Source organism: Manis javanica, chromosome 16 (assembly GCF_040802235.1).
Source record: "Manis javanica isolate MJ-LG chromosome 16, MJ_LKY, whole genome shotgun sequence".
NCBI classification, from domain to species: Eukaryota; Metazoa; Chordata; class Mammalia; order Pholidota; family Manidae; genus Manis; species Manis javanica.
In genome coordinates, this window is record NC_133171.1 from 53,826,004 (window position 1) to 53,851,415 (window position 25,412).

Genomic DNA, 25,412 nt, shown 5'->3' on the forward strand with positions numbered 1-25,412 from the left:
AGGTGAGAGACTGGGGAGGGGTTCAGTGTTGTGCTTTGATTAAGACAAGGCAGTGTGCAGACCAGGCTGCTGGGACAAGGGTAGGATAGGTGATCAAGACCCAAGCCAAATGCGCCTGCGCTGCCTGCCTTCTCCACATCTTCCCTCAATTGAAAAGAAAGCAGCTGTTCAGCTGTTAGAGGCCCCACCCACTTTTTATTCTGTCCACTGTGCCCTAGGTGGCTTTGCAGAAAGTGAGGCGTGTGTTCCTGGAACGGGAACAGGTGCGTTCCCCAAGGACGGAAGCATGGGCGGTCTTCACGGAGAGGAGGCTCTTCTTCTCAGAGTTGCCTGGGTGTTGAGTTGTGGGCATATATGCAGCCTCAGTGAGGGGTCAACCAGCCAGCAAACGAGTCAGGCAGAGTCCTGCCCTCAGGGGCCTGGGTTAGCTTGCCAAAACTAGACCAGTACAGAATCACTACTGCAGTGCTGGCAGTCTGCGCTAAGCTCCCTAAAGAAAGTACACAGAAGGCAGCTGTGGTGGTGCTGGTGGTCTTAATGGGGAAGGATCATCTGTGAGACGGGCTTTGAACTGACTTGAAAGGACAGGTGGATTTTGGGACCTAGAGATGTAGAGGAAGAGCCCAGTGCATGAATGGTATTTGGGTTTGGTAAATAGTGTAGTCTGCCTGCAAGTGAGATCCTAGTAAAGGGAGTTGTGGAAAATTATATGAAAATGTCAGTTGAATGCAGGCTTAACATGAGATTTGAATATGGACTTTGGTAGTTAATGGAGACCCACTGATGTTTTTTGAGGAGGAGAAAAATTTAATTAAGGCCCTAGTTCAGTTAGATTGATGTGCCAAGCAGTCTGGATTAGAGAGGAGAGAGGCTGAGGCAACAGACAATTATGAGGCTATTAGAATTATAAAACGGATAAAGAAATCTAACTGGGATGGGACAGTAGAAATGGAAAGAAAGGAGAGACATTTCAGAGATTCAGATAAGGCTAATTTTGCATTCCTACCTCACACCTGGTACTCTGGTATGCTTTATGACATGGTATAAAGACTTGGAAACTGGTTTAGAGCAAGCAGGGGGAGAGAAGATAGATGCTCCTAGGACTGACCGAGGTTTGCAGTCCTGATGACTGGTGGTGCCGGCAGTGGAAACACGGTGGTTGGGGAGAGGATGGCTTGTCTGCTCTGTCATGAGGGGGAGATGCAGGAAGGGGCCCAGGGTTGGAGGGCAGGGAGAGTGGGACAGACTATGTCAGAATATAGTATACACTCAGATATGTAATCAGGGTGATTCAGATTAAGATAATACTGTTTTATTTACTTTTTTCTTCAAAGATCTAATGATTTACAAATTTTATGTCTCAGGTTCACTAATATATTTAAATGAAGCCACACTCCTCCATAAAATCAAATTTCGATACAATAAAGACAGAATTTATGTCAGTATTTTATCTGTGGTTTATGATTTTGGGGATAATTATTTTACATGCTACCATTTGTTTTTTTAAGCTTGAAATTTTCTAACAGGAAATCATACTTGATCTGAGCCTGTTGAAAAGCATGTAAGCTTCATGAGGATTGTTCTTTGATTTACTGCTCTGACAGGCTTAGAACATGCATGGTATATTGTAGGCACTTCTAAATATTTGTGGAATGAAGTAATGAATTCATAACATCATCTAATATCTTCCAGACTTAAAAATGTTCAATTTGGTTGTTTAAAAAAATTATTTGTTTTAGGTTTTGATTTCTTACTTTTGACATGTTTGCAGATCTGTTTAATTAATTCACTTTTCCACATTGTTCTGCAGAGAATGTAAGGCAGCTTATAAGGAGTATATATTGAATTCAAAAACTTGGATGACAAGAAGATGTACCTGAAGAAATGTCAGGGGCACTGACATGCTGATCATAGAGCTTAAATAGTTGCAGTATTTAACGAAACCCCAAAATAGATTCTTCACCCAAAAATTCCAGAATATTAATAAGTAAAACACAATGCTTTTAATGTGAATAAGGTTGCCCCAAATCATTCAGATAGATATTAACTAGTATGTTTTAATTATAATTATTCACTGGGCATGTGTGAGGTTTTTTTCTAATATGACCTAGTCATAGATTTCTTTGTTGACTGGACATAAACCACCACCCCACTCTAGTTCTCTGGCTATAAAGATGGGACTCTTCATTATTTTTGAACAAAGAAAATACATGGCTTCTTTGACACTTCCTAGATCAAATGACAGTTTTAATCTTTTATATCACTATCAGTTTGCCTAATTGTACTTACCTAATTCTGACTAAATTACCTTCAGTCTTTGCCATCTGTCCAAATAGTGACAGCTGGGAAATGGAGTTGATCTAGTCTTTTCTAGGAGAGTTCACTTGCTATCTCTTGGTTATACACAGTGTAACGTCTTTACTTCCTCCTTGATTTTTTTTCAAAGTCAACTAAATAAAGAGTACATATAGGTTGATATGTGGCTATTCTTCTTTTTTTTAATTAAAGTATCATTGATACACAGTCTTATGAAGGTTTCACATGAACAACATTGTGGTTTCAACATTCACCCATATTATCAAGTCCCCCCCCAACCCCATTGCAGTCACTGTCCATCAGCATAGTAAGATGCTACAGAGTCACTACTTGTCTTCTCCATGGTACACTGCCTTCCCCGTGACCCCCTACATTATGTGGGCTAATCATGATGCCCCGCAATCCCCTTCTCTGTCCCTCTCCACCCCCTACTCCTTGATAACCGCTAGTCTCTTCTTGGAGTCTGTGAGTCTGCTGCTGTTTGTTCTTTAAGTTTTGCTTTGTTGTTACACTCCATAAATTGTCGCGCGCCCCGTCCTCGCCGGCAAGAACAGCACGCAACAACAGCAGGATTCTTCTGCAGAAAGCTTTATTCTTCAGCTCTTTGTGAAACAAATGAGTTGGGCAGGACCCAGAGGGGAAGGAGAGGCTTGCTTATATAGTTCTCATGCTCTGACCTGGTTGGTGCGGCTCCATATGCCTTATTAGCATAACCATTTGGTGGGTCTCATTGGTCCTTATGCCAAGGCGCAATTAGCATGTAGTTTAGTGGTGTGGGATGATTTGTCATTAGGAAGTTCGGGGCCTTCCGGCTGCCCTGCATTGGGCGCTATTTTCTGAGCGCGGCTGCCAACATCTCCCCCTTTTTTGTCTAACAGAAGCTCAAGGCGGAACTTGCCAGCAGAGGCGGAGACAGAGGCCTGACCTCCATCATACTTCCTGGTGCCCCTTTTTGGAGAGGGGTTCTGGGCATCTACCCCTATGCAGTCAGGCATGCCTCTCAGAGGGGTCCAAGACCTCTTGCAGTGCTTTGCCTCGCATCCTCTGGCTGGCGTTGGGACCGCTTGGTACAAAGGGTTTGGACCCTTTTTCTCAACCCTCTTGCACCATGAGCTTCTTAAAGAAAGCTGTGATTAAGCATTGAGGTACTCGGGCCTGGTGCAGTGCCACATGGGCTCAGGGTGCAAGAGCTACCTCAAGCTAAAGCTGAGCTTCCTTCTTAAGCATATTGAGCCACACTTGGGGAGAGGCGCCAACGTCTATCGCCATTAGGGCTTGAGCAAGGATCACCTTGTCCTGCTTATGTTGGTTGCGGAGTCTGCATAACAACCAGAGTAAGAGCATGAGACCTCCAAGCATGAACACGCCCATCCCAGCCATGCCCGCCCACTCCTTGACGTGGGAGAGAGCTCTGAGGAACCAGGAAGAGAGTCCTTCTGCTACAGAGATATCTAGATGGGTGGAGTTGATGTGGATTATTTCTCGCCGCAGTTCTTCTAGTGCTCCATCAAAGTCCTGGGACCAGTTTCCTGAAAGATACTGGGACAGGCCTCGTGACAGATTAGTGAAAGCATTTAATACTTCTGTTAGTGATCCTGGCTTGTTTGTGGCTCTGTAATATGGCTGCGGCTAGGCCCGCGTTGGTGAGTGGCCCTCCTATTTCTCTACAGGCTTTCAACCAAGCGTGTATCCCTTTCTGTTTCCAGGGTGTTATCGCCTGTCTGCATTCCTTGGTACATTGTTCAAATACTAATTGCTCTACCAGGGGCATCGCTTGTTCCTGATCTCCAAATATTCTGCCTGCGGCCTCCATCATACGAGCGACAAAGTCAGAAAATGGCTCGCTCGGCCCCTGAATAATTTTTGTCAAATTGCCTGATACTTCTCCTTTGTTGGTGAGGGCTTTCCATGCCTTGGCAGCGCACGTGTTTATTTGTGCGTATACCTGTAAGGGGAAGGCGGTCTGGTTGGCTACCCACTGTCCTTGGCCCGTCAGCATATCATATGACCACGCAGGCTGTCCTTCGGCCGCGTTTGCGCGTGCCTGGGTCATACTGATATCATGCCACAATGCCTTCCATTCTATGTATTGCCCCATACTAGAAAGGCATGCCTTAGTTACATATTGCCAGTCTGCGGGTGTCATGGCTGTCTCTGTTAATCTCTCAACTTGTGCTATGGTATAGTTGGCACTGACCCCATAAGCCCGAACAGATTCTGCTAACTCCTTAACTTGTTTATGGCTCAGGGGCTGGTGAGAGCGTACGCCATTATCCTCAAATACAGGAAACATGTCTAATTGCCTGAAGAGTATCTGGGTGGCAAAAGGAGAGTGCGCCACTCACGTAAGGTGGCGGGGCAACGGGCGTCGGGGGACACCCTACTTTCATTTTCTCCTTGGTCCGCTTTTCAACTTTGCTGGTTCCCTTACTTCTGCACTCTGCGGTTTTATTTTCTTCCCCTTCCTCTGCAGACGTTAATTCCTCCTCAGATTCCCTATTGGAGAGTTGGAGGTCCCTCAACTCTTTCCAGGGGTATTTACTATTTTCTCCGAGGCGATCGTCACTCGCTTCTCGGGGCTCTTTCGCTTTTGCCCTAGGCGGGCTTTCTCCCTCACTCTGGGGTTTCTTTACTTTCGTTTTTGTGGCCTTTTTTCGGCCGCGCGCGCTCTCTGTTTCCCGTTCCGTTTCTGACATGCTCTCTTGGATATCTGTCAATGTTCTCTGACCTTCTTTTATTACTTTTTCACATCTCTCATCTTGCAGACAAGCTCTAATCAGTTTCCAGAGGGGCCTGGTGCCTCCCCTCAGGCTACCCTCCTCCTCCTCTCTATCAAGATCTTTCCCCAGTTTGTCCCAGCTCGGGATTGAGAGGGACCCTGAACAAATGAACCAGGGGGCCACACGGTCTATCTCCTTCACAAAAGATCCTAAGACTTTGCTGGAGACCTTCAAGTTTCGCTCTTTGAGAGCTGTCTGCAGCGCCGTGACTAATGACGGTGCATTCCCCATGGTGCCTCCTTATTTACAGAGAACCATCAACCATCATCCTAAAAAGCAGGGGCCTCTCGGAACTTACCCCTCCGGGCTTTCTTCTGACCTGCAGTTCTGAATCCTCTCCAGATGTCTGAAGGGTCCTCCCTGTGCCGGTGATGTTCTGGTTCCCGGGTTTCGGCACCACTTGTCGCGCGCCCCGTCCTCGCCGGCAAGAACAGCACGCAACAACAGCAGGATTCTTCTGCAGAAAGCTTTATTCTTCAGCTCTTTGTGAAACAAATGAGTTGGGCAGGACCCAGAGGGGAAGGAGAGGCTTGCTTATATAGTTCTCATGCTCTGACCTGGTTGGTGCGGCTCCATATGCCTTATTAGCATAACCATTTGGTGGGTCTCATTGGTCCTTATGCCAAGGCGCAATTAGCATGTAGTTTAGTGGTGTGGGATGATTTGTCATTAGGAAGTTCTGGGCCTTCCGGCTGCCCTGCATTGGGCGCTATTTTCTGAGCGCGGCTGCCAACAATAAATGAGGGAAATCATCTGGTACTTGTCTATCTCCACCTGGCTTATTTCACTGAGCTTATGTTCCTCCAGGAACCCTGAGGAACAACATATTACAAGAACACATCCTTCTGCACAGTCTTGGCCCCCACATTCCTGAGACTTCTTTTCTGATTTCAGTTCCACCCTCTTTCTCCGCGCCTGAACTTCAGTGCCTGCCTCAGGGTATTACCTTACTTGGTTTTCAGACCCACAAAAAGGTCTGGAGAGGGACCCAGGCCAGAATACAAGAATTGCTTATGCAGAGAGGGGGTTAAGAAATCTTTCTTTTACTGATCCTGGCTTATGCTCTGGAAATCACAAATACAGGGAAATAAGTTGGGCCTCAAAAGCTACTACAAAAAGCAACTGAAGAGGGCAGAATGGAGGTGTCCAAATATCAATTTTTAGTGTGTGTTTAATTCTGTGTTTTGAAAGAGATTTGTCTTTACTTCACTGTCTTTCTTTCCTGAGTTTCTAGAGTTTACACACTCATCTCTAGTTCATAGCCAAGGAACTCTGCCCCAGAAAGTATAAAATATTTTAAAGTAGCTGTAGCTGGTGACATAGTGGTCATAATTTAGCATATGCTTATGTGGAGCAGTAAACAACCTTTTAAGCCGGGTTCAGAGAGTCTCTCTTCTCTCTCTCCCTCTCTTATTTAATCCTTGAAACTCTCTGAGGTAGATGTTTTTATTTTCTCCATTTTATGGATGAAAAACTGAGGCACAAGAGATTAAGTCACTTGCCCAAAGTCCCAGAGCTCAGAAGTACCAGAGCCAGGTTTGACCCTGGCAGTCACCATACTAATCACACCTCCATCCAGCTTCTGAGACCCCAGGTGTCTGAAGTCCTTATCCTACCCAACCTATTGCATTTGAGCCTGTTGATACCCTTCCTCTGGCGTCTTTGTCCTCTCCCTCCCAGTTTTGCAAGTTCCCAACTCTCTGGGTCCTGACTCTCAGTGCCCTTCAGACTGCGCCTTCCTCTACCCCCTGCTAGTGCAGGGAGCCCTCGGGTTCCTTCCTGGACTCTTCCACCTTCCTCTGTGTCTCTCTCCATGAGCGACTTCATCTGCTCTTGGGACCTAGGTTCTTTGCTCTGTCTTTGGCCAAGTGCTTATACCATCATGTTTGAACCATGCCTCCAAATACAGGCATACCTTGTGTCCTTGCCCTTGGCAGACATGTTTTTAACAAGTTGAAGGTTTGTGGCAACCCTGTGTCAGACAAGTCTACTGGTGTCATTTTTTTCCAATAGTATTTGCTTGCTTTGTGTCTCTGGGTCACATTTTGGTAATTCTCACAATATCTCAAATGTTTTCATTATTATTATAATTGTTATGGTGATCTATGATCAGTGATTATGACTCCCTGAAAGCTCAGCTGATGGTTAGTTAACATTTTTTAGCAATAAAGTACTTTTTACTTAAGGTATGTACATTGTTTTTTTAGACATAATGTTACTGCATGATTTGCTGAAAGCTCAGAGGATGGTCAGCATTTTTTAGCAACAAAGTATTTTTAAATTAGGGCATATACACTGTTATTTTATATGTAATGCTATTGCACCCTTAGTAGACCACAGTGTAGTATAAACATAGCTCTTGCATGCACTGGGAAACCCAAAAGTTCAGCTGACTTGCTTTATTACGACATTTGCTTTATTGAGGTGGTCTGGCCCTGAACCTGCAATATCTCCAAGGCATGCCTGAACACATGCTTCTTTCTTATGTCCCCAACATACTTAAGTCAATTTACTATCTTTCCATCCTGTGCCCCACATCTGAGTCTCACTGCTTCCAGGTCACTCGACTGACCATGAGCCTCTTGGCCTTCATACCTGCCCCTGTCTACCACCTAGTTATCTGTCTTTCTTTTACAGAAACAAGCCTTGTACCTGCATTCAGTCTCCTTCTCCTGGAATGCTCTAGCCTGGGTTTTTCAAACTTTTGATACTACTAGTAAGAAGTACATGTGGCATCAGAACTCAGTACCCAAAAGCACATGACCCAAAGGTAGGCAGCATTTAGGCTGTCTCAACAATTGTTGAAACCTTTGAAATCACCATGTTCATGTTCAAGTTAGAATGTAGATGCCAGAGCACAGCAGTTAGAATTCCAATCCAGTTTGTAACCACACCCAGGGGAGTTATTCAAAATATTTAACCATAGTTCAGCCTGGACCCTAGCTAATCAAAAGAGTCATGCATGAGAGGGTGGCCAGAGAAGAGACTGGGACTCAGAGTAGGTATAGAAGATAGGCACTGGGGTGGGGGCGTGAGTTCTCAGAACAGGAGCTATTTACCAACAAACAGAGGTAATTGACTATTTTAACAACTGCTACCTCTGTTCCAGAGCCTTCCAGCTGAACATTTGTCCTGTCTACCATTTAGCTTCTGTGTGTCTTACTGATTCCTCCTCTAAACTCACTTTCAGATTCCTGACTTTCCTGCCACTTTGCTGCTTTCCGCCCTATCCTTGTTTGGAAAAGAACCCAGGACGTCACCTTTAATTAATTCTAATATCTGAAAGAAAAGTAGTCTGCTCAGAAGTCAATGAAGTGGGCTTTCATGGCAAAGGAAAGTATTTCAGGGCTGTTGAGCCACACTGTTCAGCTTCTGCCTCGCACCAGAGCTGGGGAGAGCAGCCCTACAGTCTGTGAGACACTAGGTTGACCTTGCTGCAAATGAGGGAGTTAATGAGGGGGAAAGGAGATGTTTCTCAATAGGCCCAGACCACGTTACCAGGAAGCAGGCGCCCAAGTACAGGCACACTGTCTTCAAAGTACCTTGGCAACTGAGGCCTGTAATTTTAGAAGCAAATTCTTGTCAGGATTCTTGATTGTTGGCTGAAATTTAGACCTTGAGCTACTTCTTCAAGCTCTTTTGAATCTCACTGTCATACTGTTCAAATTGCAAAATGAGAAAACAAGAATGACCTACTTGAATCAAAAATGTGTGAGGATTAAAACAACTTTGTTGTCAATTAAAGGGAAAAATGTAAGCATTTAACCTCCTTCTAGTGGGAACTATATTTGGGGTTAACTACATAATCTTAGTTGATAAGAGAAAGCTCCATTTTACTGAAGAATGCCTGCTAATTAATGTAGAAATTATATTAGAATATAAAATCATTTTGTAAGTTCTAATGAAATTGATTCAATATTTAACTGGTGTTAAAACTATTAGGTGACCTGCTTATATAGAATGGCTAAAATTAAACAGTCTGACCATACTAAATATTGGTAAGGATATGGCAGAATTGAACTCTCATATAATGCTGGTGGGGAATGTAAAATGTACAACTGCTTTAGGAAAATGACTTGGCAACTTAAAAAGTTAAACATGTACCCACCATATGATTCAGCCATTTCTCTCTTAGATATTTACCTAAAATAAATGAAAGCATATGTCCATACAAAGACGTATACATGTCCGTAGCAGCTTTCTTTGTAATAGCCTGAAAAGGCTCTTTGAAGATATTAAGAGTGCCACTCAGTAGGTCCCCTCAGCCATCTCAACAAAAGAAAATGTAAAGACGGGTTTACTAGGAAAGAGAAGTAGAGGAGCCTCTTGTTTACTGGAGTGGATCCCTGTCACATGCACTGGGGACACACAGGGCTCTTGAGAATTTTGTACTACAAGAAACATTGACAGCTTGGACTGAAAGGAACAGAAAAGATTAAATGAAGGAAGTCTGTTGGACCTCCAAAATTCTACAGACAGGAAGCAGACTGATAAAACTCCTCAGCTATAAACATGGGTATCTTTAATGAAAAAGGAAGGATTATTCAGAGGACAGAGCCTCAAACCCAGAGAACAGAGCTGAGAGACATAGAGGACTGTTCCCAGGCCTTAAAACCTAATGGAGTTTACCTAGCTGGATTTTGAAATTTCTTGGGACCAGTGGTTCCTTTTTTGCTTTTTGAATAGGAATATGTATAACTGTTATGCTATGCTAGACCCACTATGTCTTTTTGGAGAAGAAAGCTTATTTTCCAGTTTCATAGGTCCACAGATAGAGAGGGATTTTGCCCCCAGATGGATTATATCTGGAACCATACCCATGTTTAACTGAGATGATTTCAATGAGATTTAGATAAGGTTTTAGACTTGATGCTCTAATGGGTTGTGATTTGGGGGAACCTTGGAATGGAGTGAATGTATTTGGCATATGAGATGGTCATAAATCTTTGAGGATCATACTGCAATTGTGGTAGGCAGAATAGTGGTCCCCCAAATATGTCCATATCCTAATTCCTAGAGCTGTAAAGATGTATGTTACATGGCAAAATGGGATTAAGGTAACAGATGGAATTAAGGCTGCAAATTAGATGACCTTAAAATGGGGAGGTTGTCCTGGATTATCTGGGTGGGCCCTATATAATCACAAGGGTCCTTAAAAGTGGGAGAGAGAGTCAGAAAGAGATTACTAGGAAGAATGGACAGAGAAATGCTATGATGTTGGCTTTAAGATGAGGCAAGGAATGTGGGCAGCCCCCGGAGCTGGAAAAAACAAAGAAATGGATTCTTCCCTAGAGCTTCCACATAGGAATATAGCCCTGCTAATGCCTTGATTTAATCCCAGTGAGCCCATGTTGAATTTCTAACCTATAAAGCTGTAAGATAATGAATTTTGTGTGGTTTTAAGCCACTAAGTTTATGATAATTTGTTACAATAGCAATAGAAAATTGACACAGTAACCTTTAAAAATGTGCCATTTATTATTGTATGTCAATTATACTTAAATAAAGCTCTTAAAACTAGTGAACTGAACACACAAATAGTGCCAATCACACTGGTTCACTTTTAGTCTCAAATTGGGAGTGGGGTGGGTGTAACTACATATTGCAAAAATCAGACAGTCTTTTCCCTAAGACTAGTTGAAATTTTAGCATCAGTAATGGGTCTAGACATTGTCTTCTGATGATGTAGTATGAACACATAACACTCCTTAAACTGTAGTCTATCCAGATGTTTAAATTGAGTCTCTCACACTCCTAGATGTAACTTTTAATTTACAGTAAATGCAGGGTGCAGGATAAACACTGGCACAAGGAAGTAGACAGACAAATCAGAAAGTGGAACATTCTGCAGGACAGTTGGCCTAGTTTCTCTGAAAGTCAGTGTCATGGCAAAAGTATTAGAAGACACTAAGGGCCATAAGCACCAGATCAGTGAACAGTCCTTCCTGAACCAATACTGGTTTCGAGAAATTTGCTAAGAAGGATATTTTGGAGGATATTTGCATATGATCTGGATATAGATAAAATCAAAGTTTACAAGTGTGAAAAAGAAGAGATTGTTGGTTGAAGAAAAAAGTTTATAAAATAATGTGAAAAATCTGATTTTATCTGAGTTTAAAAGTATGAGTATAGAAAAAGATCCAGATTGATATTCACTAAGATGTTAACAAGTAATCTCTGGTAGTGGGATGGTAATATTTCCGTATTTTTGCATACTGGCATATTCTAACTTTCTACCCTGCACATGCATGATTTTTAAATAATAAAACATTTAAAAAAGAATATTAGGATTATACGTGAAGACAAATAATACAAATAAGGCATTTGGACTACATTAAGCACACCTATGGCTATTCCACAGGGTCCAGCACTGTGGTAACTAACAATTCTGAGTCATCAGCAAGGTGTCCCACATACTTCTGATTACTTTGTATTCATTTAGAGGTTTTTAAACCTTTTGGACAGTGACTCATAGGAAGAAATTTTACAGAGCAATGAAGCACACTCATATATACATACTTTCATATTATACACAATGGAAACAGAAGCTTTCAGAAAACAATTACTACCCTGACTGTGTGCAATGCATTCTGATATCTACTGTTAGATTGTATTCCAAATCTATTTTTTTTAATGCTAGTTAACCCATTAAATTGATCTCATGACCCACTAATGGGTCTTGACCTACAGTTTGAAAACCCTTTTAATTCACTTAATACACACAGACATGTACAAACTCTTAAGAAGTAGAAACTGTTACTGTATCCATCTTTCAGAAGTGGAAATTCCAGCACAGAGAGGTGAAATAACTTGCCTAAACACACAGAGCTAAGGATGAAGTGGGAGAACCAGGATTCTAACCTGGGAGCCAGCTCCAAGCGTATCCTTCAAACCACTCCCTCACAGGGCCTCCCTCATTCCCCCAGCCCATGGTGATAAATGAGCATCTACTGATACACATTTCTGCTTCTCGAAGGAGTGATCCAAGTAGGATTGGGACAGAGTGCTCTGTTAAGGTTACTGGAGTGTTCAAGGTTACAGCAGATTTAGGGAGTATCAGTTGTATTTTTTGACTCTTGTATTTCATGAAGTACATAGTTCTGTGCAAAGAGGATAAACTTTAAAGTCAAACAATCCTGGGTTCAAATATTGGCTCCCCACCAGGGACAGATCCAGATTTTATGGGGACTGAAGGTTCTGTAAGTTTGAAAGCTCCTCCTTGAGGAGAAGAATAAAAGCTTATGGATACAGAGTTAGGTGCAGGGCCTTGAAAGGGGTCCTTGTAGGACAGGGCCTTGTGGCTTCAGCTTCCTTGGCTTCATTAGCTTCCCGTTCAATCTGCCTGTCTGCCTTTCATTAACCCTTTATTTCTGACTCTCAGCTTTCTCACCTCTGGAATAGGGATAACAATCAATGCCTGTTTCTCATGGATGCCAGAAGATCAAATTCAAAGAACCTAGCTGAAGGACCAAAGGGCCTAGTACAACATTCACTGAGTAGGTACCCAATAACTGATTGTAAGTAATAATAATAATGACGATGATAAAAGAACAAAAACAAAAACAAGACTTCCGTAAGAAGTGCCTTTAAGTCGACTTTTGAATAAAAACATGATGTGGCAAAAAATTATTCTTTCAGTTCATGTAAGCTGCAGCTCTACAACCTCAGTTCTCCCTGGAGTCCAATTATTTTGGTTTCTCCAAAGCTGTCTGTCAAGACAAAGAGAAGTCTAAGTGAGAATAAGAAAATAGAGCGTCCAACAACAAGAGCAGGTTGAGAGAGCATCACAGGAAAAAGTCATCTGCACGGCTCCCCAAAGGCAAAATTCCCACCATGCCGATGTCAAGAAGAAAAGCCATTTAACCATTTTTAGTCTTTCTCAGTCAGCTAAAGGTGGGCAGATTTCAAAGTGCATTTTGGCATTTTGGTGTTGAGAGAGAAGGCAGCTGGACAGACTCGGTCCTGTCAGTGTCAAGCTTCAGTCACCTGCAGGCAGATGCTTTGTGCTTGTCTGCTGTGTCCTGGGTGGCCACCAGAAAGCAAGAGGCCTCTGGGGTCAGCCTCATGCCCCCTGAGGAACCAGTATTTTCAGGAAAGATCACTTTGCCCTCCACTTGTCTCTGCCATTTTCCTCCCAGGGTTTGTGATTCTAAAAAAAGAAAGAAGTATGTTAACACAGAATTACATGAAAATACAATGGTATGTCTTTTTCAGATGTGTAGCTTCTATTGGTTGTCTGTGGGTTTTCTGTTTGGGGTGACTGTGTTGCTTCATTTAGGCAATCAGCAATAAATGGGACTGTGTGGGAAGAGAAAGGCCAAAAGATGGTATGAGGTAATTAGATTAACTGGGTAATTAAGGAGAGCTGCGTGGGTGATTATTTCTTGCTAGCTATATTTAGGCAGCGGTACATGTTTTATTTTTCTTAATATTTACAAATGACTCATACCTTTTGCAATTCAACAATCACAAGATCTTCACATTTCCCCCCAGAAATTCCTCTGTGTAATGCTGAAGATGACATAGCTCTTTTTTTCCTCCTCTCCGGCAAAATGATTGTTTTCCTTCTGCCATACCTCTTTCTCTGCTGAGGACATCAGCAGTTCTGGAGTAATCTATTGTCTCCAAATACGCATGTGCCTGGATTCTCAATATCCACAGTACTGTGCCAGGAGGCTACTATGAATATTAACTGATGGCTTTTGTCCCTCGGATTTTCTTTTCTCCATGGCCTTTTCCCTCACTGGGTGAACTAAATCTTTGTCGTCTCTGCTCAGGGAGGGGTGCACCCATCTGAAAAAGGAAGGAGTCTTTTCCTGGCTTTGGAGCCCGGACACTGTGGGAAACAGAAAAGACTCATGTGCAAAGAGAACACTCACAGTTTGAGAGAGTCTGCTTTGCCTCCAGGTGAGCTCAGGGTCCCCAGACAGAAGTGAAGGTGGCTGGAGACCTCAGAAGTGGGTAATACACAGGCCCTGTGCTGTGCTGCCATAACTGAACCAGGCTTTCTGGGGTGGAAGTTAGGAATGGGGACAAGAAGAATCCCTGATACCTGTTTTGGTGTCTTCACTGCTCATTAGGAGAAATTTTATACCAAGAGGCTGTGTGTGGTCACTATTAGGCCACCCCTCAAGACTGTGCTTTAATAATTTCCAGTGATCTCTTTGGACGAAGTCTGGAAAAACGGGAAAACTTTAAATGTCTGAGGAGAATGAGAGGAGTGTGCAGATCCCTATAAAGTGGAATTCATGAGGCCTGTGAGCTCTTGGTACATTTCATCTGGGCCGGTGTAACAGCTTATGTTCAGGAGCAGAAAGCTATCTTCCCCTGTATCTTGCTACCACAGAAGTCCCTGGAAATTAGATACAACTCCAGGGAAAACCTGGGTGTGTAGAATGACTCTAACATATCTAATTGTAATCTGTGATAATTGCTATTCAGGCAAAGTGCAGGAAGCCGTGCAGACCTGTCTTAGGGGACAGGGAAGGGCGCCCTGGGCTGAGACTTGAAGGGTGAGTTAGAGATAACTAGGTGTTTGTGAAGGTAGAAAGAAAATACAGTCCCTGGGCTGGCAATTACCCTGTCAGCCACACAGAACCACTTATGAAATACTGTCATGAAAAAAACAACAAGGAGACAAGGAGAAGGGACTGGCCGATAGCAGCAAACGCTGCAGAGAGGTCAAGCAACAGGAGGACCATTGGATAAAAGAATAGGGAAGACACTGGTGTTGATTTTTTCAAGAGTAGTTTCAGCAGATGGTGGGAAGAAAGCAAAATTTCGGAAGGTTGAGATGTGGGAGGTGTGGAAGTAAATGTAGTAAACAGAGATAGCTCTTTTATGGCATTTGGCTGTGAAGGAAGGGTGAAGGGCAGCAGTTGGAGCAGGGCCTGGGGTCAAAGGAAGAGGCTTTTAAATTGGGGAGCCTTTGGATATGCATAAATGTTGCTTGGAAGTAGCAAGTAGAGTGGGGAAGAGAGAGAGAACGGAGAGGGTGGGCACTCAGGAGCAAAGGACCCCCGAGGAACTAGGAAGTGTCACAAGCCAAAGCCCAGGCAGGAAACTGGCCTAGACAGGAGGAAAAAAGGCTGAGAGTGGAGATGTCTGCAGGTTGGGGGGGATGGAGCTGATGGCTTCTGTGATGTGGGAAGGGATAGGATCTGCTAATTGGGGTGAGTTGGTGGGTGGGAAGGGTTTATGGAATCAAAGAATCGAAGAAGGTAGAAAAGATCTGAACTCGCTAGCAGAGTGGAAAAACTGTCTTATTAGCAGAGTGGAAAAACCGTGTATTTCAGTACCTTTGTTTCTGTTTTGAGCTTTCATCCCTCTAGGTGGCAGATGCGTCATCTCAGTCAATTCAAGAGCCATGACAGGGAGGCAGTTTTATGATTGGGCCTGGAGCTCAGAGAAAGGACATGGTTTGAAAACATCAATTTGGGGTTCAGCAGAACACAATTTGTCTCTGTAATCCCAGGAGTTCCGGACATGCCTTAGGGAGAGAGAAGAGGACAAAGAGACAAACTTGGGAAAACTCCATTTAAAGGCCCGAGGAAGAATCAGCAAAGGAGGCTCAGACGCTAGGAAGAAAAGCAAGAGAATGTTATGTCACAGAACTAAAGGAAGGAAATACTTTAACTAGGATTAGCATTAAGGTTATAAAATACCTGTGGGTGTCATGTCTTCTTCTTCTTCTTTTTTTTTTTTGCGGTTGGGGCACAGAGAAAACAATGAAAAAATATGATAATCATCATCATAATACCTACTATTTATTGAGTACAAGGCCTGATTACGCCATTCAACCTACCAATCAATCATATTAACTAATGTGCTAAACTCGGTGCTAAGGACAATATATCCTCTCATGGTGCTTGACAGGGCTTCTCAACCTCTTTCACTGTCACATATTAAAAAATGATAATATTTTTACATCCCCAGCAATAAAAGATGGCAAGGCTGCCTGGGCCCCTTTGGCTACACGGAGGGCCGGGAGATCAGTATCTCGTCATCTCCTGCCTCTGGTCAAAATTCTTCATATTCCTACAGTGAGTATGACTACAGAGGAGTTTTATTGTTCCAAGGGCAGAGCTGGGGCTCATGCTGGGCAAGGACTGCTAGTAGTCACTAGGAGCTTAGTCAGAGTCCTGGAAAAGGAGGCACTTTCAAACGGTTGGTGTTTAAAAAAAATGCTGTGTTAGACTGTTCCAGTAATGAGAAGGGAGCAAGGGGGGAGAGAGAAAGGAGAAAAGGTTATTCTAAAAATTAGGAAGATTAAGCTTTGAGGATCTTGAAGCATCTGAGATTCAACCTTAAGCTTCAGGAGGTGAAAACACTTGTGAGTTTCTGTTTGGTGCAAGTCCTTCTGTAGGTGCTGATGCCTGCCCTGATTGTGCACTGTGCCCAAAAGGAAGCTCGCTGAGAGGATCTTGTTCTCTACAACAGAGTGCAACTGAAAACAGGACTCAGGGATTAAATTAGATTTTCAGTGGAATAATGGAATTCAGTAGTAAAAAGAACCCCTTCTTAGATTAATTCATTTTAGCATAGCCATCATTGAAAAATTACTTAACCCTTAAAAAAAAGAACAAGGCAGTTCTATTTGTCCTCACATGGGAGGATTTCCAATATATCTTTTTTTCCAGTGAAAAGTACAAGGTGCAAAACAGTGCATTTGGAAGTGCTGTTTTCAGAAAAGGATATACATGGATATGTTTGCATAAGCAAAGAAAATGGAAGGATAAACAAGAACAAAGGTGGTCTGTAGGGAGGAGAGCTTGGTGACCAGGAATGAAGGTGGAACATTTTCATTGTATACTCTTGAACTTTGTACCAAATATAAGTATTACTTATGTAATAAATATATGTAAATACATAAAAGATGCCTTTGATGAATCATTTTGCAAGGTTCATTTGTAATACAAGCAGTCACTCCCTTATTTGCTTTGGAAATGTTGACATTTGTGTACTGGATTTTCTTAAAGCATGAAATACCAGAGTATGCAAGCCACACCCTGAGTGTTCTAAATTTGAGGTCACTGACAAAACGAGCCATGCAAGTGTGACTTTCCAAAGGCCAAACATTGTCAAGAGAGGCAGAGTAAGTAGCAGGGGGCTTAATGCATTCCTAGCATCTGAGATGTCAGAGAGACAGGATCTTGGAGTTGTTACAATCCCCTGTCTTTATAAATGCGGAAACTAAAGCCTAAAGGGGAGAAGACTACCTAATAAAGAGGTCATGGCATTTTGTGTAAATAAATGAGAAAAGTAATCATCTATATCCATGTTTGCATAAAAAACTCTGGAAGGATACATAAAACACTAATATCAATGGCTTCCTGTGGAGAGGAAAGGTGAGAAGTTGGAGGGTTGGAGACAGGCAGGAATGAGATTTTCACTTTGAACCTTTCATAAACCTTGATCTATTTTTGAACAATACAAACCTATTTAAAAACGTTATAAAGAGAGATGGACCATGACATATGACTAACAATCCAGTTTTCAAGGAAGGCACTGAGGCTATGGGCTCAGAGAGAAATGGAGAATCTGGTGTTGAAACCACATGTCAACTCTGTTGCTTCAAATGTTGGTGACAACCTGAATTATTTTGTCATACTGAGATTTGTTTGAGATAACATGGGCCATCAGCTGGGCTTAGGTCTCATTTTTTATTATAGGCAGGTTTATCAAAATTGTGCAGTTAACAGCTCATTGCTAATCTATGGATTCAGTCATAAGGAGAGGCACAACAGGGCAAGAGAAAGATAAGTGGACAGGAAAGATCAGTGATTCTAACCATGCTTTGCAATTTAATTCACCTATGACTTTGGGCAACCTAATGCCTCTCTTTAGGGCAGTTTCACATCTGTAAATTGTAGGGATTAGAGGAAGTGATCTCTAGTTTCCTTTTAGCTCTGAGATTGGATTCCGAAGCACTTGTCAGCAATTTACAACTACAGGAATTTAAAAGACCATTTTTCAAAGCCAGGAGATGGTAATGGGCTGTTGGGTCTCTTTGCTCACTGATGTGAAGCTATGCAAGAGCTAGCAAGTCCCTCTTTCTGATGGTGGCTATTTAGATCTGTGTTTCTCAGAACACTAGTTTAGGGAAATGTTAATCAGTACTCCCTGAAACATAGTCATAAATATGGGCAATCCTGTATAACAAATGTTCGTGATAGAGAGTTACAATGCTATTAAAGGTCTTGGAAAGTTCTGCAATAAAGAAACTCACATTATTTTACTTAATTCAAACATTTTCCAAACTTATGGATATGGAACACTCTGGTACATCCTATTACATCTATTTGGAATAAATGGGATTTACATGCCTCCATTTTTAGGGAATTGATGAGATCAGCTACCAGTTTGCAGTTAGGACAGTCTAGGGCCTCTAGAAACATGGGAAGACTTACCACATTCCTGAAGGGAGCCTGAGAATCTTGTGATTCATGCAGCTCTTCACCCCACCAGTTGAACAAAAACTTTCAAAAGTGTGAGCCTCAGCAACTCCCTCATATTACAGGAAGGTTCCTAAGCACAATGAGGTCAGCAGACGTCATATCACTTTCACTTCTGGCTTCCAGATTTATTTTTCCTTTGAGGAACTTGTTTTTGTCACTCTTTCTGTTCAGCATTATAGTCCTCTTTCCATATTCCGTAAACCTTTTATAATTTCCTCCCTGTTGATATTTTCATTCCCAAATATGTAGGTGGGAAAAGTTCATGCATTATTTAGGCATGAACCTGCCACACTTCACATCCTTCATTAGTTTTTGAGATTTTTCGCCCTCAGTTCCCCAAGAAACATTGATTCATCATGACACACACACACAACACAGTCATTTGGAAAAAAATAATTTAAAATCTGTATTTCTTAAGATTTCTCGATTTTTTTGGCCCCATCATTAAGCATTCAGTTTAAAGACAATAAAAACGTCTAAACAGGCAAAATCATATGATCAAAGCTATCAGCGTACTGTGTGTTGGCATATCTGAAACCAAAAAACAATATAAAAAGTTACTTTTGTATTTAGTGCTTTCTCTACTTTGAGGTTTTCAGGTTTGTAGCCTAAGCATGAGGATAAAAATGACAAGACAGCTGTTGCAGGTCCAGTTAATGATACTAATGCTTCCCTGAAGGACTGAAGCTGCAAATGCGTTTTCTTCTCCAGGGCAGGTGTGGTTATTGGCAGTTAACACACAATATATGCTGTCTGAGCTCAGCACTATCCTTCCTGCTTTCTCAGAACAGTGGAAAAGCAATGGAGATGACAAGGCATCTGAATGGGAGTGGAGGAGGTCCCCAGTGGCATCTCCTTTGTCTCCCTAAGCACAATTCCATGATGAGTTGTCTTAATTCACCTGGGAAGTATTTACTGAACTCTATAGTTGATACTTAGAGGGAAGGCCGTGAAATTAAGTGGGAGAGGGGCACTGAAAACAAAACAAAAACCACAGGAGCAGAGAGGTTACTAGGAGAATGGAAGGTGTTATTGTTAATTTTATGTGTCAACGTGGCTAGTCTGTGGTGCCCAGTTTGGTCAAACACTAGTCTGGATGTTACCTGTGAAGATATATTTTAGATATGATTAACATTTATACTCACTTGGCTTTTAGTTAAGTAGATTACCCTCCATAATGTGGGTAGGTCTCATCTGATCAGTTAAAGACCTTACAAACAAAGGCTAAGGTGTCCCAAGGAAGAAGGTGTCATCCTCAAGATGACAACATAGGAATCTTGCCTGAGTTTCCAGCTTGCTTGCCGACCCTGTGCATTTCAGACTCAAGACTGCAATATCAGCTCTCTCCTGAGTTGCCAGCCTGTGAGCCTGCCCTACAGATTTAGGACTTGCTAGCCCCCACAATCATGTGAGTCAGTTCCTTAAAACTTTTTTCTCTATACTATTGCTTCTGTTTCTCTGGAGAACCCTAATACAGAGGGCCCCAGGAAAGAGGATCCTAGAGAAAAAAATGGAGATAGACTAAGTGTAAATTTGACCATAATCTGAGAAAAGTTTTCCAGTTTTGGCAGAGAGCTTGCAGATAAATAAGATGTTTTGAAGCAATACTGCATAAGGGAAAAAACTGAGGCAATTGTTAACTCCAGAGAAAACAAAAAGTGGTATAAGAAAACAGGGTAATTATTCTGCCCTGCTTGGCTCAGTTGTAAATACCGAATATTGATTTAAAGAGAATGGGGTGGTGGAAGAAGTTAGGTGGAAGTTGTGGCATAAGTGAGTTAAATCCTCGTCTTCATTGAAAAAATTGAAAAGTAATCTAAAACTGAAAATTAAAGAAATAGCAATGTTATTTAGAAGAAACAATTGAAAGTACTGAAACTAGCTGCTTCTGTTGTGTGAATCCTATGGGAGTGGGTGGGACAAGGAACTGCTGTTTATCATTGTAAGTCTAGTAGATTGTTTGGTCTTTTTCAAACATGTACTACTTTGATAAAAATAAAAACTAAATTGAAAGTTATATGGGAATGTACAGAAAAGTATAAAGAAGAAAATAATAACCAGTCATAATTCTTCCACTCAGAGAAAGCACCTGTGCACATTTTAGAGGAAAAGGCTTATTAAATGAACTGGTTGAGATTAAATTGTCAGACATTGAGGATGTAAGAATATCACAATTTCTATCATGTAACAGTGAACTCATCTTGTACATTTACTGTGCAAGTTCTGGAATCAGCCATTTTTCCAAGGAACCCTAGCTCCTTTCAGTGAGAAATGATATTACAAGACCACATCCGGGTACTAGGAGTGCTCTTTGCTGTTGGCTTCTTCTTTCTAGGCCAATTCAGTGAACAGTATTAGAAAAAATATATTATTAATTTTTAAAGATAAAATTCATCATATGTTTAATCAGTACATCCCATTCAAATTCAGAACACAGAGCTTTTATTTATACTGTATAATGATGTCTTTTTAGTGTGCCACATGGTATAGAAAGAGAAACTAACCTGGACCTGCTCCCACTCCTCCAACACTGAAATACTAGTTTTCCTAGTGCCATTTGTTGAATAATTCGCCCTTTTCTTAATTGACTTGCAGGACTGGCTATATAAAATGCCAAGCCCTTTGCAAAATGAAAAGACAGGACTCCTTGTTCAAAACTTCTTAAAAATTTTAATATGGTGACAGCAGAGCCTTTAACCAGTATGTCCTTTCTAAGAGCAAGGCCCTGAATGACTGCACAGGTCACACACTTGTGAAGCTGGCTCTGATGACTTGAGCACCATTATAGCAAATACCTATATAGGACTTGCTATCGGCAGGCTCAGTTCTCAATGCATTATGTGTCACCTAAGTACTTTTGTTCTTTCCACTTTTTAGATGGGGAAACAGAGGCACAGAGTGATTGACAACTTCTACAAGGTTACACAGTTAGCAAGTGGCAGAGCCAGGGTTTGAACCCAGGTTGCCTGGCCTTTCTAAATCCATACTCTTTACCTCTATGCCATAGTGTTCCAAGAAGGTTTCTTTATCATGTACAAGGTTCTGTTTTGAGGATATGCAACCTGTTCCTTGATTTGCTGACTATTGCACCAGCAAGTTGTTTTTAATTATTGAAACGTTGTATGATTTAATATTGATGTTATGCCCTCATTTTTTTTTTCAGAGGGTTCTTAATTGATTTTGCCTATTTCTTCTTTCAGGTTAACTTGGAATAATTATTTTCAAACTACCAAAAAAAAAAACAAGCCCACAAAATAAGGGGATTATTGGTATTTTGACTGGGATTCCATTCAAACTATTACTGATTGGGAATGAATGGCATCTTTTCTCTTCATTTATGAACGTGACGTGTCTCTCCATTTATTTAGGATTGTATATTTCTCTGTGGAGTTTCAATTTTTTTCATAGATCCCACACAATTCTTGTTAGGTCAGTGAGATATTTTATAGTCATTTATGTAATTGTGAGTGTATTTTCTTTCTTTTAAGAATATAATAGGCAATTACTGATCAATATGGAAATTACTGATTTTCTTAAGAAGGCAGCTACTAGATTTTGGACACCTATTATGTGCCAGACATTTATTATTTTTTTAATAAGATAAAGCCTATAGTGAAAAATAATAGTCCCTGCCATATCACTCACCACTGTTGACTACCACCTAGAGGCCACCACTTCCATTCCATTTACCTGTTCTAGGCATAAGTAATAATATGCATTTATAAACTATTTCTTATTTTTTTCAGATCCATATAATTATTTATTGACTTTGAACTATGCAATATGACAGTGTAGCTCTCAACTCCTTGAGCTACGCAGAAACATACACATGAAATATTTATGCAAATAGATATACACTCTTCTTTTCCATCATCACAGGAGAGTGGTAATGGTTGGTAGTTCACTAAATATTGTGCTTACATTGTTATAGTGATGTATTATTCACCATTCCTTTTCTTTAAAACATGATTTTTTCCTAGAATTAATAATTATCTACTTTTTAAAGTTTGCTTATTATTATTATTATTATTATTATTATTATTATTATTATTATTATTATTATTATATTTACTGCTTCTTTTACTTAGGCATCTCTAAACTGCCTAAAAGAAGTGTAAAATCTCCTTTCAGTATGTTTGAACACATCATGTCATCTGTCACCTGCATATTTTTCTTGAAGATCTCTCTCCTGGAACCCTTCAGAACCCTCCAGAACTAGATTAGCTGATTCTAGGCCACTGTAGATGTGTTATCCTGGAGCTTTCTTTCACTCTCATTTTGTGGTTTTCCCTTGTCTCTCCTGAATTAGACCATCTATTTTTCTGGATACCATATATTTCTCTTTCTAAATTTACTCTCCTATTATGGAGGAGCACATTCTCCATTAGCGTTTCAAAAAAAAAGCATGGAAAGTATATTACTGTGTAAGTATGAAAATACTATTCTTCTCTGACATTTGTTTGATAATTTCACTGGGTATAGAAGCATAGGTTTAAATAATTTCCCTTCAGAATTTTGAAGGCATTCCTTAATTACCTTGGAGCTTTTGGTGTTGCTGGTGAAAAGTCCAGGGTCTTTCTGGTTTCTAGTCTTTAGCATGTGACATGCTCTTCTCTCTGAAAACTTCTGGATATTCTCTTTACTTCTGGGATTAACAAAATTTCTCAGTGTTATGCCTTGGACAATTCTTTTTGCTTTTGGTGGTGTATTTTAATCTAGAAATTTGTGTTTTCTGGTTCTAGAAGTTTGTAATATTAATTTCTAAAATATTTCCTCCTTCTCTCTCTTAGGATCTCTTTTCTTTGGATATTCAGCCACTTGGAGTATATTTTTCTTTATCTTCTCTATTTTTCTTTTCTTTGTCTTCTTGCTCCAATATTTACATGATTTCCTTAACTTTAATTTCCAGACATTTTATTAAATTTCCAGATTTCCCTCCCCTGGTTCTTTGAATATTCCCTTCTTAAACTAGCCTATTCTTGTTTCATGAAACTTTCTTCTGTTACCTACATTGTCTCTATTTCCTTTGACCTTATTTTTCTCTTTGTTTGTTTTGATCTCTGTGTTCTATGTTAGAGGATTTCTTCAAGTAATCACACACCTTCCCTCAGCTGTGTACAGTGTCCCTGAGTTCATAGCTCTAGTCCAACCTCTCCTGAGAGAAAAACTCCCATCTTCTGCTGTGGTGAAGAGTGGTAGGTGCAGGTTACATGGGAAGAATGTGTGACTTTGTGGTCCAAAAGGGTATTTATGTAGGTTTTTCAATGATTCCTAGTTTTCACACTGCCTGCACTACCATAATCCCTTTCACAGATACAATTCCTCAGCCTTTTGTAATTCTGTGGTGTGATTCAGCCTCTTTTCAATTTCTCTACCTCTATTCCTTTACCAACCCCATCACAGTCACTGAGATTTCATATTCCTCCAGATTTAGTCAGTCACCACTCATCCATCTACTTTTCAGCTTCTGAAATTTTATTGCATCTTTTATCTGCTGTGGTCTTCTCTTGAGTTTCCTTTGTCCTTTGGCTTTTATGCATTTCAAGTTATTTTTGGTGGGATTTCATGACAGGAAGGAAATTCACACATATTTAACTTAAGCTTTGTGTCATATTTAAATGAACCTGGGCAAAACTTAATTGATGTTTGATTCCTTAATAAAATCTCGTTAGTTAGAAGAGTTTTCAATTGATGTTTTGCTTTTCCTAGGTATATATTCATTCTGTATAAATAATGACAATTTAATATCCTCTATACAGTAAATATATCACTTTTTCCTTTTATAACTTATTATGCTGGTCAATTGTCGTCTACAAGATATGTTTCAAATGCTTAACACATGTACTTATTGCACCCACACATTTACTATTGTGAATGTCTACAATGGCATATATATTCTGTCATTTTTCTTAGTAGGCTTTACAAACAGCGAAACAGCCCTGATTCTTAGTTCAAGGAGTTATTAGGAACATTACTGAGCAAAAGATAAATACTCTGTACTCTTTTCTTAGACCCCTTTCTTATTTGGATTATACATAAAATCTCAATTTTCTGGTATCTTCCTAGTTTCTAACTGTAGTTTCACAAGGAGACCTACCATGACTGTGTTATTTAAAATGTAAAACACTCCCTTTCCTCAAATTTCAATCCTACTACTTTTTCCATAGCATTAATCACCAGCTAACATATTATATAATTTAATCAAAACATTTTTCATGGATTTTGATCATCTTATCCCCCTAGAATGCAATCTCCATGAGAGCAAGGGTGTTTGTCTATTTCATCACTGGATTTTCCTAGGTATTTAGAACAGTGCCTGACATAGAATAGGGCCTTATATTTACTGAGTGAATAAATACGTGTATGAATACTGCAGTGGCAGTTGGCAGTGCCCGACTTTTCTGTAGCTGGAAGTCCAGCCAATAGCCAACTTTACTACCTGGTTTCTAGGAGTACATTCTAGTGTGTGAGTATGGAAGGGGCAGAGGATATTAAATACATAATAGATTACACAGAATTTTAAGTGCCAAAGAGGAAACAAAGCAGGGGAGGTGAGTTAAAAAAAAAATCATTGGTGGAAGAGAGGTTGAAGTTTTAGATATAGAGAGGAGGTCAGGAAAAAGGTGAATTTAGAGTGAAGACTTGAAGTAAATGATGGTGCAGAACATTTGGATAGTTGGGGGAAGAACATTCCAGGCTTAGGGAATGGTTGTACAAAGGCACTGAAGTAAGATCATGTCTGATGTCTTCAAAGGGGAAGCAAGTGGTCTGGTGACTGGATCAAAAAGGACGGGGAAGAAGTAGAAAATCAGGCCACAGGGATACGTGGAAGGGAGGTGGCCAGATCATGTAAGGACTC

At 40.9% G+C, this 25,412-nt stretch overlaps 1 protein-coding gene across 5 annotated transcripts in view; it reads left to right on the forward strand.

The window, feature by feature from the left end:
• The window catches only part of LOC108409882 (unconventional myosin-VI-like), a 133,820-nt gene that overhangs the window by 82,476 nt on the left and 25,932 nt on the right, over positions 1–25,412 (forward strand). The window contains exons 1-2 of one of the 5 annotated variants that reach the window (XR_012126171.1): positions 12,614–14,003; positions 16,032–16,138. The exons of 3 other annotated variants lie outside the window; for them this stretch is intronic. Coding sequence is in view for 1 of the 2 variants with exons in the window: in XM_073224457.1 (XP_073080558.1) it covers positions 16,032–16,138 (107 nt within the window). In the remaining variant the exon portion in view is untranslated. Of the gene's footprint in view, positions 1–12,613; positions 14,004–16,031; positions 16,139–25,412 lie in introns of those variants that run through there. One more of the 5 variants, XM_073224457.1, reaches the window with a different exon arrangement.